Source organism: Xiphophorus hellerii, chromosome 21 (genome assembly GCF_003331165.1).
Source record: "Xiphophorus hellerii strain 12219 chromosome 21, Xiphophorus_hellerii-4.1, whole genome shotgun sequence".
Lineage (NCBI taxonomy): Eukaryota > Metazoa > Chordata > Actinopteri > Cyprinodontiformes > Poeciliidae > Xiphophorus > Xiphophorus hellerii.
The window spans coordinates 9,048,683-9,068,112 of NC_045692.1; the positions used below are offsets into that span (position 1 = coordinate 9,048,683).

Below are 19,430 nucleotides of genomic sequence, written 5' to 3' on the forward strand. Positions count from 1 at the left end.
TGTAATTACTAAATACATAGTTTATTGTAAAAAGAGATGTACCCTTTCATCCAGAAATGATTAACGAATTATGGCAGTTGACAAGTGTCGCTATACGGCGATACAAATAACCATGTAGAACTTAAAATGCTCATCACGTGTCCAGACGTACCACTTTTTTAAAATTACCCATAAAGTATGAAAAACCACTTTTAGAAAGACGTTTGTTATGCAAAAACACAATTTTTGTCCGTTTTTCTGGCACATGCGAGAGGCGTATGGGGAGAGGGGGCAAATAGGATTCTTATCAAAATGTTTCGATTTGTTCGTCATACAGGGTGGGCGACAATCATTTTAGACATGACGCACATCAACACGTCTCTGGATTTCTTTATTTTTTTTCCCTTCCAACAGTTCAGTTTCTCTTCCAACCACTCAAGGGTTTGAGTTGATTCCAGTGCAAAACTGTGCAATTTGGTTAGCTACGGAGCTGGCTTCCCTTTAGAGAGTCTCGCAAGTCCTCACGGCTTCAAACAGACGCAGGGAATGTTTCTATGGGGCTCTAAAGCTCGCTTTGCAAGACCCCACCAGGCACTGAACCCCTTTTATAAACACTTCTCCCTGTTTTTCGTTTTTACACTTCTTCTTACAGTGCTTCCAGCTAACCGGCAGAGTTCTGGTATTAGATATGAACATCATCCAGCAACTCCCTGAACCACAGTTTAATCATGTCCGCTGCTTGTAAGGCTGATTGGAGGTCAAACCCTGTATACCCATCCGTGGCTTCGGTATTGATGGTGATGTAGCGCCGCTGCTCAGGCACATGCTTCGGCTCATCCCCTGGAAATCGTGGACCGAGGCGTGGAGAGGTCGGAAGCAGTCTCGTCTGTGGGGTTCCGCCGAACTGGTGGCGGCGGGGGAAGATGTGGGGTGGGGGGGGCACCTACACGTTTTGCGACAGAAATCGGACTTTCTTTTTCGTCAGCAGCCAGCTCCTGACGTCCTTTAACGTAGGGAGTTTCATTTTCTCTTTGTTTTTACTGTAAACATTCAAGAAGATGCCGAAGACCACCAGAAGGCCGCCCCAGATGTACCTGTTAAAAGGCAAGACAAGTTGAAATTGTAAAGACGGCACGGAGAGAACGCTTACAGGATGCTGATGAATTGTTATTCGAAAGCCTTCTTAAAAATACTATTTTTTTTTTCTTCTTCCCATGCAGAATCACAAGAAGTGCTGATCAGAAGTTCACATGCAGTAGACCCCAGCCTATTCATGGTTTCGTCCCCCAGTTTCTCCAAATTACATGCAGAAAATGTGTCCATTTTCAGATTTTATATACAGCGCATATGTAAACTATTTGAAACAAAATTCTATTTGACAGGTTGTTGGATGATGTTTGCATTATTAGAAGGCGAAGCCACAAGTATTGGAGTCATTTGCAGTCAACCATGGACCCCAACTTGTCCTTAATTTTGGTTGTTTTACATGGTAGAATGAAGATGCAACAAATACCTTCAAGTCATATAAAAAAATAAGGATCAGGTTAGTTTGGATTTACAACTGATTTTCTTTAATTCATACAGGGTTATAATAACAGGTCATTTTTTTTGACCTGAACAGGCAATGTTAAAAGCAGTCTGATTCCAAAACCGATCAATAATGGGTGTATGCAAACTTCTGACTGGCACTGTGTCCGTTGTTCTGCAAGCAAGGGTAAAACAGAACTAAATGCAACACTTTTCAAGTGGGGGAAGCAGAAAACCGCAAATAAAAATGGCAAAAATATAAAAGGTTATAAGAAAAGAACTGGAAGAATGAAACTGGCCAGGTTGCACAAAAGTGTTTTTTATTGAGATATCTCGACATGCATGTCAAAATTCACAACAAAGAAGCAGCGCCAGAAGTAGGAAGAAAATCAGTCCCCCCTGACACAACCGCAGAGTTAAGATGATAAGTCAGAGAGTAAAGGGTGAAGGACAAAGATAAGGAGCTGAGGAACAGTAGGGGATAAAAGTCAAGAAGGCCAAATTGAGTTTTCTCCAACAAAGAAGAGATCCGTGGCACCACCACACTCTGGAGCTTAAGCAAAGATTGAAGTGCCAAAAGTGAAAAAGGTGATGGTACTTACTGAAAAGTGAATGGTTTGGTGAAGAACATGAAGGAAAGTATGATGGTCATGGCCTTTCTTCCAGTGGTCACTGTAAAATAACCAACCAAAAGCAAGGCAGCATTTACATTTCCATATTAAAAATCACAAAAAGATGAAAAAAGTTCAACACAAGTTACTTTCAACTGCTGATATAAGCTTTTGTTTTATACACAGAGTACAATCAATTATTTACAAACTTTTTTCATCTTTTTCCTGTGTGACATTTCTTGTACAATTCCAATGAAAAGTAACAATACCGTATGAAAACACTGTTAACCTTTTGCTACAGGTTGCAATAAGCAAATGTCTGAAAAAAAAAAAAAATTAAAATCTACAATAGCAATTTTGTTTCATGTTCACCAGATTCACAATAACTGACGACAGTTGCTGTCGTGTTTTATCATGTAGTAATAAATGTCAATATTTTGTGTTGTTAGGTATGCAAATACAGACAAAAAATCAAAAAAATCTCATAAGACAGAAAATATTTTCCTGTGTCTCTGACCTGTTACTGCAACCAGGGCGCCAAACAGCTTGATTAAGGCTAGCACAAAGGAGATCCCGAAATAACCCGTAAGAGAGAAGAAGAAGGCATAACCGTACGTCTTAACAGGATGCTGCAAGAGAGAACATAAGAGTCTTTTCTGAGCCTTCGGGCAGACTTGTTGGTCTATTAAAATCAGAAGCTTTTTTCCATTTCCAAAAAGGACAAATCAAAGAGCACAGAGACACAAACTTAGAATCAGAATGCACGAAAACGTGATTTTATTCGATTAAAAACACACACACACACACACACAGTAAACACAGTCAACCCCATTAACAGTCAGGGATATGTATAGTCTTACAGCATATTTACCTCTGAGCAGAAAGCCACAGCTGGTCCCAGCCCACCCACACAGAGCAAGCCTCCCAGTATGTAGATGAAACCGATAGAGTACGAGTACAGCACCTGTGAACACACGACTAAACGATGAATCAGTGATGTCACACTTCGGGGGTAAGTTTCATCCTTTAGTTGAAACACTAAGCACAAATATCAGCAGGGATACACTTCCTGTGTTTATCTCCAACATGTCAACAGATCTGCAGGTCAATATGTTTTCGTTTTGATTTCATTGAGTCATAGAGACACTCGTCTGGTGAAAAGCCTGGCAAAAAGTAAACTTTTAAGTAAAAGAGTCTTTGGATTAAAACATTTCTTTTGAAATGAAAATAAAACACTTTATGAAATAACAAATAGCACAATTGTTGGTACCACTGTATTCAAGACATTGTAAAAACCTACGTACAATCACAGCATTTCACAAGGTTGGAGAATAATAAAGAGACGGCTCTTTGACTATTCTTGACAGAATGGGCCTCTGTCATGTCATATTTACACCCCACAGACACAGAAAGTCCTGAATTACTGATTAAAAGTGCCTCAAAACTATGATGAACATCAAACGGTGAAGGATGTATTTAAAAACAAAAAAAAAACCCCACCTGTTACATTTATTTTAAAGAGAGCATAACAAATAAGTTTGTTAAGCTTCCCCACCAGACCAATAAAATGTTCAGTATGACATTGTGCTGCGGTAATTAACACGATTATGCTAAGGCTTTTTGCTCATCTGTCCTGTGCGCCGACAAATTTGTCACATCTGCATATGTTCTTTTCTAGAAATACATATGTGAATATATGTGGAAAAAAACCATTTACCATTTCAGAGTTGGAGCCGTTGTGGAGCTTCATGGCCTTTTCCTGCACATTTCCAATCACGGCATCAGCACACAGAGCCAGGGAGATGAGCATAACACCTGCAAAACAAAAACACATATTTACTACAGATGTGTTACATCTAGGTGCTTTTAACCCCCCCCCCCCAAAAAAAACAACCAAAAAACACAAGGGTTCAATTCATGTTTTATACAACATAGACAAAAAGGAGAAGAAAAAAACAGATCTATAAAGAGGAGGACCAGAAAGAGTTAAATTTCCAGGCACAAAATAATTTAAAATTTCTCAAGAGAAACACCATATTGGATTTAAATGTGATATTCATATTCTGTGAGGCACTGATTAGTACTAAATGCTAGTGCTGGCACTGTAGCAAGTCATGCAGGTCTCAGAAATAAAGACAAGAACATAAAGCAATGCTTAAATAGCATTTTTTTTCTCTCTGGCGGTAGTTATACAAACAAGTCAGAGTAAGAGATATGCTTGAAACCAGTTTATTTGAGGGAGAGTGTTGTCCTTAAATTATTAATACCCTAACTAAAACACAGTGTTGAGGCAGCACAGCACAACTCTACATGGGCTAAAGTGACCTCATTTGAGGTTGTCTCTGAGAACTGCCCAGGTTTGTGGATCGTGAAGGAATTACCTGTCACATTGAAGTTCGGAGCTACTTTGCTGTCAGCGAGGGTAAACCAGATGAGTCCCAGACTCATGCAGAGAGCAGCAGACACATCAGTCAAGTTATACCGTTTCCCTTGAACACACATAAAAATAAATAAATTCTCATTGGCATCATGCACGAATCTGTTGTAAAAGTCTAATAAGACACTTTTCAAATATTTATAGTTTGAGTAGCCAGGTTAAAACAGAACTCGTAAAAGTTTTTCTTTTAGTATTTCACACAATTCCAAGTTTCAGAGGATATGCAAAAAACAATGAAAAAAACGGGAAAGAACAGGAGAAAAACAACAAGATGAAAACAGACTGATGGACGGGTGCCTTAAGGTTGACAAGAGGACGCAGCATCAGGTTAGCTGTGGTCGACTTTGATTCCCCCCACTTGCCTTTGAAGGGCCTCACATCAGATGCAACCCCGAGAGCCCCTCCCACATCCTTCTCTTCCACTTTCTCTTCTCCTTGCATTCCAAGGGAACAAATGTTTTTTTTTTCGCTCTACCCCTTGAGGGACCCTGGTCCTCACATCTGCTCGTCGAAAGATGAAGGAAACGGAGTGGGGGCAAAAAGAGGAGCACTAAACTCATCTGATGTTTAGGACATGGAACCTTGAGAAAGGCCAGTACTGCTGCTGCTGCTGCTGACTGAGCTCTGACGACTGAAAACAACAAAAGGTGGATGAAAAGGAGGGAGTGAAAGTTGAAAGGTGATAGCTGCTTCAAAAGATACCAGCAATCACAGGAATGAGGTGGAAAGTGTCCCTCATAGAAAATCCACCTGTCTTAGCCGATTACATTTAAACTGTTTTATGTCAAATAAAGACTTGGGAAATATGGCTATTTACAATTATGCCCACTTATGTTCTGATTCTTAGGATTTAAAACAGTTTTTTTATGTTTTTATGAAATTGGAACAGATTTAAAAAAAAAAAAAAAAAAATCAAACAAACCAAAAAAAATGCAATTATTGAACTATTGCCTATTCATATTTTCCACATATTTAAATACTGCTAAAATTCCATGGCACAAAAAAATAACTTTATAAACACAAACTGATTTACTTTACTTCAATGACACTGGCAAAACTTCAAAGCATATGTAAATGATGAAAACCATTTCTAAGATTAGCTAACCTTGGATAAAAACTCCTCCGATCATGACTGGGATGAGTTTGCAGCACTTGAAGATGACCTGGGTTGGGTAGTTCAAGTAGCCTAAAGAGGTATTGGATAGTCCCATAGTTCCTACTGTTAGAAATGCAATCATCATGTAGGTCTTCCCTGGTATCCTAGACAGAACGAATGAGAAAGACAGTGAAAACGGTAACAGCAACACAAAATTCAAAAGAATAATATTCAGCGAATTAGTAAATGTTTTGATAAGATACAGAAACTCCTCAAACAATTGTACGTTGTGTTTTCTTCGACCCTGTTTAGCTCATCGGGTGGTAAGTTTTGCAGTTTACATTTGAAGTTAAATGACATATTCAGGGCAACGTAAGACATCTGTGTAATATTCTGTAAAAATAGCTAAACAGTTGCTATTGTTTCTAGCACAAAAAGTAATGGAGGACAAACAGTAAGTGGCCACATGCAGTCAAGATTAGAATGCACAAGATATCAAGTTCATAAGAACAAAACAATACTAGATTTGATCTATATATATTTTTGGAATAAAAAGAATCCTCCTTTATGCTTTTGCAAATGAATTCAAATTTGTGCTTTAAAGTCTGTAATCGCTTTAAAGACAATCCATTTTATATAGACAACAGCTTAAAAGACAGCTTTAATGACAAACAAAAATTTGTAATTTTTCAGACATTGATAATGGAATAAATAATTCACAAATATCTGCTAACCAGTTCTACACTGATCATGCAATCAGATATATTAGATTTTTAATTTGAGATCGTCAAATTAGATTCTGAATCCATAAAAAAACAAAAAACAGTAAAACAGCCGTATAATTTAGTGCCAGTAGGAAGCTGCGGAGGTCAATCTCAGCCACTGACGTTACAGCCTTGGTTGCAAGACTTACAACTCATTCATATTTCGTTTCTCACTCTGTCAACATGTTATTTCATGGAAAATTCTTAAATTAAATGACCAAATCTATAGGTACCTTCTGCGTTTGTCTTGCGTGAACTGAAGCTCAACGAGTCCAAACATGGAATAAAAGCCAAACTGTACCAAAGTGAGGTACCAACCAAAAGGTTTGAATCCTTCCACAGAAAATATTAATTCCTATGGGGTAAGGACAAATACAGAAATGAATGCAGAGTACTACCAGAATAAATCAGAACACACTTAAACACAAAAACCTAAGAGTAAACGACAGCATGGATAGATTTCATCGAACGTTTCTTTCTTTTCCACTTGTATTACCTGCAAATATCCATAGATAAGGTAAAAGAGGAAGACTCCAGCCACACAGATAAAGAACTGTGTTGGGGCACTTAAGCTGCTGAGGTTGATTCCCAGAACCCTCAGCTCCTCCACAGACTTGATGTGAGGCGACATCACCTCTGTGGACGATGGAATGGAGATGGAGATGTGCTTCCGCGAACTGTTGTAACCCACCAGGCCATATTTGGTGCTCATTGTGTCCGTGGTAACTGGAATCTGAGGACAAAAAAAAAACAAAACAAAAAAAAACATACAGGAAGGGTGTGAACAGTCAGCCACAAAATAAATGTTTGAACAGCAACAGGTAGATGTTGGAGAGGTACATCTTCACCTTGTCAATCCTCTCTGTGAAAAATATATCATATTCTCGTACAGGGGTGTCACAATCAGGATTCTTGTTGCTGATATTGATCTGAATCATTTAAGAATAGATATTTAATTAAACTAAGAGGCAACTTGATCAATGTCACGCATATGCAGTAGAATAACACACTGCAACCCATCCAAAGTGGTTTACTTAATTATTATGATTCTGTAGCTTTTGACAAAGGATGTAGAATGTGTTTTTCTTGCCAGTGACAGACATTTGTTTTCCTTGTCACACCAGTTTTTGCAGGTCAGTCACATATGCAAGGGTTAACCAGATGGTTCGAAACAACATATAAAGCTACATTCTTTAATAACACACTCATGTGCTAGGAAAAAGGTAGCATGTTGATATCAGCTATTGATAATTTGACTCATATTTCAGTGTTATCCTACTTAAGCAATTCCACAAATTTGGAACTGTTTTGATTGTTGATTCTATGTTGCATTGTGTTTCTGTGTTTGATATGATGTAAAGCACTTTGAAATGCCTTGCTGCTGAAATGTGCTATACAAATAAAATTTGATTGATTGATTAAAACTTTCAAAAAACATTACTTCCTTACTGGATATCCTTATCGCTTTCTTCTGAAATATACTGTTTCAAATGCTCTACTACTCTCCCAGTGCCTGGTGCAGTAAATGTTTAGTTTCAGCCACAATTCCGCAAGTAAAAGCAAGTAAATTCAACTACAGCTGCAGCTCTACTGCAAAATTTTAATAGATCACACACAAATTGTAGATTCTTTCTGATAACGATGTCATTTCATTATCTAGATAAATTTCAAATGCATTGTTTTTAAGACAGAGCAGAAAATGTACCTAGTTCTGGTCGCAAATCCTTCATCGAAATTGCTGATCTGAAACCACAACAGTCCCCGATCTGCACTACCATTTAAAACTGGCCAAGTTGTATGAATATTTAACTTGCCTGACGCATAAAGTAGCTACGTGTTCTGAATAAGGCATATTGGATGGGCTACACTACAGCATCCCAGACAGACCATAATAAAGGATGTCAACTGTCTGCGTTCAATAAACTAGGAATTAAATAACCAACAATAGCTGCAGCTTTCTGTGTTATCCTATCAAAGTTATTACAGACAAGAATTACTTCAATAATGGCTCTTCGTTGCCGGCTAAGTTAGCTTTAAAAGCGAACTGCTTACCTTCAGTAACACTTCCGGGAGTCTTTAAGTGTGTATTTCCTCCTTTTCAGAGGCAATGTTTATGGAAATCATTGCCCTGTCCGTACAATCTTCATCTTTTATTTAGTCTAGAGCGTGTCATGACTCCGATTTCAAGTGACAAACAGTTCAAATGCGAAGGTAAACCTGCTAGCCTGCTAAAACCTGCTAGCCTGCACTGGCTGCAGTGGCAGGAGCAGCCAACAACTTCCGCCGAACTCTGAACTCGAACGCTATTGGTCAACAGAGACGCGCTGATGCAGGTGCATAAAAATTAAACTACGCGACCCATTAATCCGTTTTAGTCAGAAAATGAAAAAGAAGATAGTGTTTTGAGAGGAATTCAGCAAGACGTTGTTTAATAAATGTATTTTAGAAGCAGCGGAAACAGTCAGGCTGCATAGCGTGGACTCACCTGTTTGGAAGAATCCATGTGAACTTGGTGAGTGTATGTTGCCGTTTCCTGTTTCACCACGAACGTTGTACTATGTGTGGAAAAAGAAAACAAATACCAGGTTATCCGGTAAATCCGGTTACATGACAATTTTCTGCAGCCATAATATGCTACGTAGATATACGAAGATATAGGATTTTATTATAAGAATTCAACTCAATTAATCTGAAACATACCGGTATATACTGTATATATTTCAGAAATTCAGTTGAAGAAGTTAAACTCATGTATTATTGATTCATTACTGGTCGAGTGATATATTTCGAGTGTTTATTTGCATCACTATGGCTTACTGCAATTGGAAACTAAGAAAATGTGCATGTTTTTGTTCTTTCTCTGGTTCAACACACCTGAATCAAATAATGGTTAATTAGGAGGCCTCTGGAGAACTGAGACTGTTGGAGCAGAGACACCTAAAACGGCAGGACAGGAGCTGGACATCCATGGCTTTTACAATTGTGCAGAGGACAACTGACTTGAAAATGTTACAGCAGAAACATCTCCACATGGAGGGTAAGTCTCAAGTTCACATAACGAACTCTTAACATAAAGAATAGTGGGAGAGAAACTATATGTAATCAGTGCTTCCTTTTTTGATTTATGTTTTATTTTTTCTTAGCTGAACCTAACTTAATCTAAATGAGTACACACTACCGAGTCTAAAAAAAATTATTAGTAGGAGGCAGGATAACTACTACAGCAGTAGTCATAACTGCTGTGTTTCCTTCTTTGCGTATTCTTGTGAGCTTGCTTAATGTTTGGAGGCCATTCTTGAGTTGATTGGCTGACTTCGTTTAAAGTTTACTTTCTATGTACGTGATGACAGCTTTCTTAAGTGCACAGAGGTTGTGTTCAAGGAGTTTGAACGTTTAATCTTTAGGATTATACCTTTCTGATGATTATTGTACATTTTTGTCAGGTTTCAAATTAAAAAGAAAATTAGATGTTGCACGAGTTGTCACAATTTAAGTCTTTCCAAGCAGTCATTATAGATGGCTGTGGCTCCAATAGCAGCCTGTGCTGCAGCAGATTAGGAGAAGCCTCTGACAGAACACAACCCATTATCATATTCTTGTTATATGTTGATCTGTCAGGGGGGAGACTTAAAAATGTATTTGAATATTTTGTAGTATTTGTTGTATTTAAGTGATAGCAAAAGTCTTAAAAAATACAATACATACATCTCGCAAAGAAAAATATATTTTATGTGATATTAACCCTCAATAACACATCCTTTCAAGTAGGTGTCTTTTAGATGACCAATTGCATTAGATAGTTCAGCTGTAATGTTTAACAGTATGCTCCATTTCAATCATATTTTGAAATAAACATGATTTTTAATAGTCTTTATCAAATGGACAAAGAGAAATTAGGTCAAATAGCCTAAGTAGCAAGTTATCACTTTTTTGACTGCACATTTGTACATTTCTGTATTGAAATGCTTTCAAGCCACTGAAATCATTTGAAACAAAATGTGTTTGTGAGTTGTGTTTCACACCCACAACTTATGTGATGCCTTTGTATTGTTTCTGTTTTGCTGTAGTCCTGGCTGCTGTTTTCCTTCCGTTCCCACAATCTTTCGAGGTTTCTTTCTTGTTTCACCTGAAGTCGTCATTTTGTTTCTTGCCAGCTCTCCTCTGTCTTCGCCCGGCTTCCTCATGCTCGTGAGCTTTCCTTCCCATTGTACTTTTACTCTCCCCTCCCCTTATTACATTAATTCTTTCTCAGCGTTCTCCATTGCTACCCCTGTCTCTTGGCCATCTCATATCCCCACCGCTCCCTCTTTGGCTTCCCCACTATAAGGCATGAAACTCTGTCTGGCCCATTCGTTGCCCTCCTCCCTCCGCTAGTCCCCCCCTCTCCACGGCGTCCAGTCTCAAATCGCTCACTCTGCCTGCCTTGGTTTTTCGCTCACTCTCACGCTCCCCCTGTCCTCTCTCCCCAGCCAGAGGTTAATACACTCCAGGATGGCATTATTTCCTCCCCGGCCCTCCGACAATATAAAAATTCAGAATGGACAGCTCAATCCCTCTTCCATCTCAGATTTGATTGTAATGGTATTGCCTCTTGTCCCTGGGAGGCCCCTGCTGCCTCGCCAACCCAGCCTTTATGACACTAAATGGCCCGGCTACAATTTTTCCATCTATTCAAAAAATTCTGTTAATAACTCATTTGGAATGAGCCGTCCAGACTCAGCGGACCGACTGCAGCCAGGGCTCTCACCTCTCAGCTCACAGGGGCCGCAATATACAAAAAAGGATGCAGGGCTGAATGGAAAATGCATTGGTTAATTAATCTCTTCGAATTTACAGCCCTCTTTTCCCCAAATGCCCTGTGCACTCCAACTGACAGTCCCAAAGAGACAACATTTTCATATTTACAACCTTTCATGGAGAAAGTGCATAGTGGCGGCTGGAGCTGGTCGGACCACTTTTCCTTCCGCCTTGTCCAACTTTACAAGTGCAGCCATTCATCATGCATGATGGATTTATGTAATAAAACCCATTTTCCTTTTCCATACCACCCTATTAAATAATAAAATAATTATTTATTGATTATTCAAAAAGGTACATATGTGTGGGTAATGACTTTTGAGCATGCTATCGAACTTTCAATAAATAAAGCAGACGGGTGTGTGTGTGTGGAGGGGGGGCGTTGAGGGGAAGGAGAAATAAAGTCAAAAAAGAGGGATAGAGGAAATAAGAGATGAAGGGAAATGACTTTTGAACCAGTAAAATCTGGATCCAATTCTGGACTCTTGGAAAACAGATCAGGAAAGACGTTATTGGATTTTCAACAGTCTTGTATAAGAATGCAACTTATAACGTGTTTTTACACAGTAAGAAGACAACTAGGTTAGAGGCCTGAACAAAATCAAGATTTAAATTCTAACTTTTTCTTTTGAAAAAAAAAAAAAAAAAGATTAATTGGCACTTGTCATCAAATGACCCCCCCAAAATCATGTCAGTGGAAGTAGAAAAGGTGTATCTGTTTTATAAGAAGCCATTTTTTAACAAGACTTTGACAAGGGGGTCTTGTAGCTTCTCAACTTTTTTGTCCTTTTACAGTTGTGGTTCTTGTTGTTTCAGGGGAAAAAAACATTAGGAATGAAAAGTATCCATCTGCCCTAGGGTATCAGTCAGTACCCTCCTTTAGGTCATTTTAACGAACTAGTCAAGGGGCAAATTTTAGCTGGAGCAAATTTCAGCAGGTAACAGGAAAGGTGAACATGTTACTGCAAAGTTGCTCTGTTGCATTCTTTTGAGCCTTCAACCTCTGTCATGAAAACTGATGGATCACCAGAGAATTGTTAGTAATTCCAACCAAGCTTCCTGTTCTAATCACTAACACAAATTGTAAGTTTGTCTTTATATTTCAGATGGCCAATCTACACAATGAGGCATCACATCCTCTCCTATAATAAAAATAGACTTTGCAAGGCAGGATGGCTAGAAAAATATTTAAATTGCTTTTGATTATCGTTCTTACAAATTACGGTAAATGTTAAATACAAAAATTTGCATAGAAATCCAGAAAACAAACAAGAACTTATTTTCTTCACAAACCGACTCCTGAAGTGTTTTCCTCTGAACTTTTTGTTGCTGAAAAAGTTCTTCTCTGGGCTTTATGAGCTCTCCAGCAGGGTAACAGTGATGACATTTGTTTATTCTTGCTTTAATCTCCTTTCCAAGAAAATACACTTCAGCTCCTGTAATCATGCTGCCCTTAACTTCATCCATCCTAATAGTGGTTAATCACCGTCTGTATCGTAGAAAGCTCCAGCCGTGGATCATTTCAAAAGAGACACTTTAATGTCAGCCAGATATTGCGTTGAGGGTTTCTTAATAACCCATTTGTGTTTGGTCTTATCCTCGGCTAAAGTGCACTCACTCTCCGTTGTCTTTTTCCCGTCTTGTCTCAAGCCTCCTGCATGCTACAGAAAACAGATGCTATCTCGGCTATATTACTTCTCAAAGCACTCATATCCTCTCCCATGTTATTTTCTTTGATCTGCTAGGCTTGCTGCCCTTACATTTTTCTTCCTCCCCTCTCCTCCTCTCACACCCTCAGACCCCCACACAGACACACAAACCCCCTCCCGCTTCTTCATTCTCCTCTTCTTCATTTTCGCTTCCATACTCTATCTTCTTTTCCTGAGAGCAGACAGAGGAGCCACAGTGGTATCTGGTAGCTGTGGATGTCTGAAATTCAGGCTATCGGTTCTGTTGTGCACTGTTCTGCATTTAATATTTTTAAACCTAATCAGAATTAGGTTGGGCACATGTTAACCTATGTGACATTCATTCTAAAAGTAATTAATTTTCTTGCTTAAAATATGTACTGTTGATACTCTTAATTAAAATTACTCTCTGTCAATCCTGGTTACATGGATTTTTATATTTAGCACTAACAGGTCACATCCTACAAATAGCTAGTTTACATTATTTTAATACTGCTATAATTTATTATTGAACATTTAAAAAACACGGGCAGTCCAATCTGAAAAGAGTGACTTTTTTTTCTTCTTCCTCTTCAGTGATTCACTGTAGAATTAGAGTTGGAAAATACTTTGTGAAAGCCCCCAAAACGAAACAAAATAATATGCGTTACGAGTCTACAATCAAAATATACCACAAAACAAGAGTTAAAAAGCACAAAAACACAAATAGCATGGTGTAATTTAAAGTAAATATAAAAATAAAAGTACAATCAAAGATCTGTGATAATAGAGTGCATCTTAAGACTCATTAAAGATACTTCTGAGCTAGCTTCCCAAATATCAGTGGGTAGTGTGTTCTATTATATTGCAAAACCTTCCCAAAACTGTTATAGGGAACTTTTAGCTGTTTGGGTGTAGATAACCATAGTGTCGTAGGGGGTATAATCAGAAACGTAATTTGTGACATAATTTGGTACCGGATCATTGAGAGCTTCTTCGAATGACTGAACGAGGATTTTAAAATCACTGAAAGTAATAGAAAGCTAATTCACGAGTCCACAATGTTTTCTCCTTTTGGCTCCGGAAGCTATAGAGTTTTGAAATGGTTTGATTGGCAAGTCCTGACCAAAAAAAATAATAATAAAATGAGCATAACCAACATAGACCTCACAGTGGATGAAAGCTCACCCATTCAGGTGTAAAATGATGCCTCAGTTGAAAAGACAGGCATGCTGAATACTGTGGTTAAGTATTCAGCGACTTATTCACAGAAGTCAGAAGAAGTGAAAGCAGACACTGGAGACCAGGGAATCTTTGACTTTCTTATGAGCAGCCAGGAGGGGGAAGCATCCCTCTTTGCAAGTATACTTCGAATAAAAGGAAAGTAATTAAGCAAACAATTTCTCAGGAATTGTGCGTCTGCTTATCCCATCTACCATGCTCGCTCGTGCTCCAATACATCCAGACAGAAAACTGTGGGGTGGCTGGTGGTGCTGGGGGCAGAAGGGGGGGATTGTTTTTGTCTCCTCAGAATGACGGTAAATGACACACATGTTTCATTGCCCATTCATTTAACCTGTGCTGTGCTTATGGAGAGAAAGGGATTTCGAAACAAATTACGTAGTGTCATTTAATTAAGAGTTTGGCTGTGAGCAGTAATCCTGTTTTTCCTCATAACCTTTAACTACTTAATGGATTTGAGAAGCTATTACCTTTCAAGATTTCTGTTTTTAATTATTTGGCGTATTGTCACTGATATGAAATGTCAATCACACACCAGGATTAATGCTGCAGTTTATGACTCAATATTATTTACTTATGATGCCGGATGATTCAGTTTGCAGGTACGCCAAAAAAAAAAAAAAAAAAAGGGAGGAAAAAAAAAGAAACCCACTTGGTGGCCTAGTTGAATTTTTGTGTTCTTTAATCTCCATCCATCCTTTTACTAATATAGCCTAATTCTAATTCCATGAGAGGCCATTATTTACATAGATATTATAACAGGAAGCCATGGTAAATCTCACAGTAATATTAGAAGTGTGCCTTTGTGAATCTCAGATTGGATTATAATAATGACTCAGTTTTAATATGTACAAACTCAATTTATAGTTTTCCTCTTTTGCTGTTTATACTGTAGGTGTGCATATGTAAAAATATAATTTATGTTGTGCATATGTGTGTGTGTGTGTGTGTGTGTGTTTGGATAAAGTCAGCTGCAGAGGAACTCAGCTCTCAGCCTCATCATTTTTTGGCTTCGGTGTGAAAGTAGCAGGCAGAGTTTGTTTAGTTCCCCCCGGAGGACATTGCAGTTCCCCTGCCAACAGACAGACTGTGACTCCAGTCCTGACTGCGTACATGAATATCACCTTAAATACACGAGCCTCGCAAGGAAGGCATGATTTATTTTGCCAGGCGCTCACGGACTGCGAGGGCATGTGTCCAGATCTAAATCACAGCTGCTCCTGTGACAGCACTCCGCATGCCCATAAAATACGGATGTATTTTGAATTCCTAAGTAGATCAAAAATATATCTATTAGGAGACCCTGATATAGCTACTCTGAAAGTCGATAGTTTCACTTTTGTTAATGTCTAGGAACACACCCCGAGCACTTTAAATATTCACCGATTTATTCAAATTGCTGTTTTCACCCAGGTTTGACACGGCTCTTATGCTGCCGCGCTGGCTCCTCAGACCGCCACCCCCAGCCCCCCTGCACACCAGCCCCCCATGGCACGGGGCATGTAATCATCCTGAAAGTCTCTCTGGGTGTCTGCACTCTCATAAAGCAGGAAAATGGATCGTGTGGCCCAGGAAGGTAAAATGAAAGAAAAGGAGAATGAAATTACAGACCTGGCTGACTGCACAAATCATGCATATCATGTTTTATGGCTTGCCAGAAGAATTCAACACCTGTGGATCACAGTAGCTGTAATTGTACGTGAACGCACACAGGGATGGAGGTGGGAGGAGAACTGCGGTTTGGGAATGTGTGTGCGTTTGTGTGATCTGCAGGTATGTTTTTGTTGGCAATGGCTGGATTTTTGTGGAGAGGTCGGGTGATAAAAAGAAAGTTACGGGAACGGCTGTTGTTCACTTCTTCAGCACATCCTGGGTGAGCCACCCGCAGCCCACACGGCTCGCTCACAGAGGCTTCATTTACCATTGTAATTACCCTGTTTATTTACCCTACATGCTTTTGGTGGTAAAACGGGGGCCAATCCATCAGATCAGGACAATTTGGCTCGGCTTAGGCTTTGCCATTTACTTTAATTAAATGAGGCAATCAGTGTATCATAAATCACAGTTGGTGTGACCACTGGCTCTGTTTGAACCTGGTCTTCTTTAAAGCTGACACAGCTTGTGCTGAAGCTTAAGGTTGACACTCAGATTTAACCTGAGGGACAATCTTATGTCCTAATCCCACTTAAGGCTTTGGCTGGTTCCTGGTAACAACATATACCAAGGTTTCAAAAAGGAAAATCTTCCACCACACATACTATGGTCTAAGTCCATTTAATGAGATGGCTGAGAAAGTTTTAGTGAGTGTAGTTTTCCTTGGGTGTATGGACGACTGGGCAATATGCCTGATAAACGTATCATGATTTAAGCATTTAAAATCAGTTTATCAATAATGTATATATATATATATATATATATATTGCTTTGAATAGTTAAAATACTGCCAAACTGGTGATGCAACTTTTCCTGTTTTGTCCACAATTTCCTCTTCAGTTGTTGTAATTGTTTGCTTCCTTCACTCCACACCGTTGTTTTTATTTTTAAGGAGCTATGAGGCCTGACGGCAAAACCTGAAACTGCTTCTGCACAAGTTACTCAACAGGTTGTTGCTAGGTAACCAAAAGGTGAGTGAGTTGATGCCAACAAACTTTCTTAGCTGGCTATGAGAGGTTGAACAGCTTAAGCCTCTCCTGTACCTACATCTCCCAGAATGCTACACAGTTCTGGATCGGAGTTCAGTGAAATTATTGGACATTGCTTTGGACGTACTATCTATTGATACTGATCACGTGTCTATCGCGACATATATTAATAATTTATTGTCCAGCACTTGGTATATCGAGTACGAGGGGCATTATATTGCCCCTCCCTAACTTGTTGCAAATTAGCTGTGTGAAAGAAGGTTCTACAATCTCCTCTCATTTACAAAACAGACAACACTGGTTGCTTAAACATATTTCTGGTCCTGAAAAGCACAAACTACGAGGATGTGAAAACTAAAGAAGTGCCACCTATTGTCTGTGAGAGCAAAGAGCAATTGTCTCGTAGTCAAAGTTGTAGCTTCGATTTCAGCTTCTCCTCTCACATCTTCACTTGCCCTTTGGCAAGACACTTAGCTATAGTTCACCTGCTGAACTCTGTTTTGGTTTAGGCATGTGTTCCTGCTGTGAGTGAATATTTTTCCAGTGTAAAGATATAAAAAAATTTCCAACTTTGTTTTTCAGTGTATGTATTGATTAAAAAACTACATTACATTAATACAAGTAAATAAGATATTGTTCCAGAAGTAGTAGGAGTAGTTGTGGCTGTTAGGTTGTAATTTAAAGGAATTAGGTAATTGTTTCTTGTTTTACATTTTTGAATTTATGCCATAATACTGTGAGATAATAATAACAAATCATGGTATTTTTTCTCAAGGTTATCACACTGCGAGATCTGATTCTATCTATTTCACTTTATCAAACACATTTGCAGTAAGAGAAAAAAAAAAAAAACTCCAAATATTTTCTCAAACTTCTCCCAAAGTTTGCCTCCAAGAGTTTAAAAAGCAGCAACAGATCAATAAATGAAATATAAATAAATCTGAAATTTCAAATAAGACGATAGCGGTGCAGACTGAAGTGTCTCCCCAGCTCTCCTCCTTCTCTCTCCTCTACGCTGTGGATGCTTGAGTCAAATTGATTACACCACTCCATCTGCATCATGACTGGCCTCCTCCTGTGTTTGCCGCCTCTGCCTACAGCACAGAGTTAGTGTACAATTACATATAGTTTAATATATCTGCCTGAGCACCTTTAAATAAGCATCACAAGTCCACAAGGTGATTTGTCTTGCAGCCCCATTACTCCATTGTACATCTTGATAGCCAGGGATCGCTCCTAGCTATGTTTAAGCATTAAATAGTGTATTATTATTTCACATAAATCAAGCTGAGATGTGAGGGGGGTATTCATAAATTTTGCATTTCTCACAGACAGTGTTTTAAAGTCGCTCTCTCCCTCCCTCTTCCTCTCCCACCTCGCTGAATTTGGAGACTAAAGCAATTGTGCTCCCTGCGCGTGATAGTACATTAAAGATGGGCATACCATGGAGGTATATTCAAAACAACATGTAATGCAGACAGATTAAGTTTGAGTTGCTTTAAAACATTCATCATTGCACTGTTTTCATAATAAGTAGCCTTGTTTTGTGCAGGCTTTTTTTTCCCCAAGTCAGCCAGATGCACACATGAACACTGTATTGTTATTGTCATGAATAATGGGAGAAAATACTAATAAAGCCCATTTATCATAATATTTTTCCAGTTATCCGTGGCTACTGAATCTTTTATCTGTGCTCGACAACAAGAGGAGGAAATTAAATTTAAAGGTGAATGTTTGCCGTCAGCCGCTTTGTTTCCCTGAATCCCCTGAACCCACCAAACCACTGGTTATTAGTCGTGTGTTTGTGCGAAACGTCTACTCAGGAAATGACTTCACTCAGGAAACTTGATGTCAGCTTTGCACACCAGCATAAGAAGTGCCAGGAGTACAGTGAGGCCGACAACGCGTTCCTCTCACAGCTCACCCACCGCTTCAGTGTAAAGGTATACAAAAGTGACAAAGGAGGAAATTGGAGCTGTAGCTGTTTTGGTTTCTCCAAGGACACCTTGCACATTCGCTTCAGTTTCGTGTCTTTGTTCTGGAGTTCTGATTGGTTCTGACACTCGGTGAGGAACTGCAGGGCTTGAGGTGAAACCCGCGGATTTATTTGGAACTTTTGAAAGTGTTAAATTGTATGAAAATACCATAAAAGTATGGCAAGAATTTTGGTCAAATATTTTTTTTTACTATTTATTTTTTTGTTTTTCTTGGTTGTTGTTACCACTTTTATTACACCCAAAATATTTTCAGCAATTTTAACTTTTTTTAAACAAACAAAAAAGAAATACTACTTCTTACATTAGAGGTTTACAGAAAAAAAACCCTAAAACCTTTAAAATCAAAAGTGTGTAGAGTTGAAGTAAGAGACATTCATACTTAGCATAATCTCAATCACTGAGTTGGATGTAACATCTTAAAATTTCATGTTTTCTACAACATATATTCAGTTATCTTTGCAGCTGATGTTAATACTTTTTAAGAACTAGCTCTATAATTTCAGAAGATAAAAAAGTCATAAAATATGCTAAAATCTTAATTTTTTACTTTTATATTATATTTAAGAAGCTACACTTGTGTAAAATAACTTATAGTCCCTATTACATCTGGATTAATATGAGATTTTTATAGTATGAGAACCTACAGGGAATCTTTCTTGCCCACAGCCATC

The 19,430-nt window shown here is 38.6% G+C and overlaps 1 protein-coding gene and 1 long non-coding RNA gene across 3 annotated transcripts in view; one reads left to right on the plus strand and one right to left on the minus strand.

Moving 5' to 3' along the window:
* slc35b3 (solute carrier family 35 member B3) lies at positions 1–8,955 on the minus strand. Of its 2 annotated transcripts, none has more exons than XM_032551303.1 (10): positions 8,900–8,955; positions 6,911–7,147; positions 6,648–6,769; positions 5,660–5,814; positions 4,499–4,606; positions 3,835–3,932; positions 2,989–3,081; positions 2,635–2,746; positions 2,109–2,178; positions 1–1,073 (listed from the first exon to the last, which is right to left on the minus strand). In XM_032551303.1, the coding sequence occupies exons 1-10, from the start codon at positions 8,915–8,917 to the stop codon at positions 923–925; spliced, it is 1,164 nt and encodes a 387-aa protein (XP_032407194.1). In that variant the 5' UTR covers positions 8,918–8,955; the 3' UTR covers positions 1–922. The 2 variants fall into 2 exon arrangements, with proteins under 2 accessions (XP_032407194.1, XP_032407195.1); XM_032551304.1 differs by lacking the exon at positions 8,900–8,955 and adding an exon at positions 8,467–8,669.
* Positions 8,731–19,430, plus strand: part of LOC116711791 (uncharacterized) — a 22,181-nt gene continuing 11,481 nt past the window's right edge. Inside the window, exons 1-3 of the long non-coding RNA XR_004337331.1 lie at positions 8,731–8,926; positions 9,313–9,451; positions 15,534–15,696. This is a non-coding gene — a long non-coding RNA (uncharacterized LOC116711791). The remainder of the gene's footprint in view (positions 8,927–9,312; positions 9,452–15,533; positions 15,697–19,430) is intronic.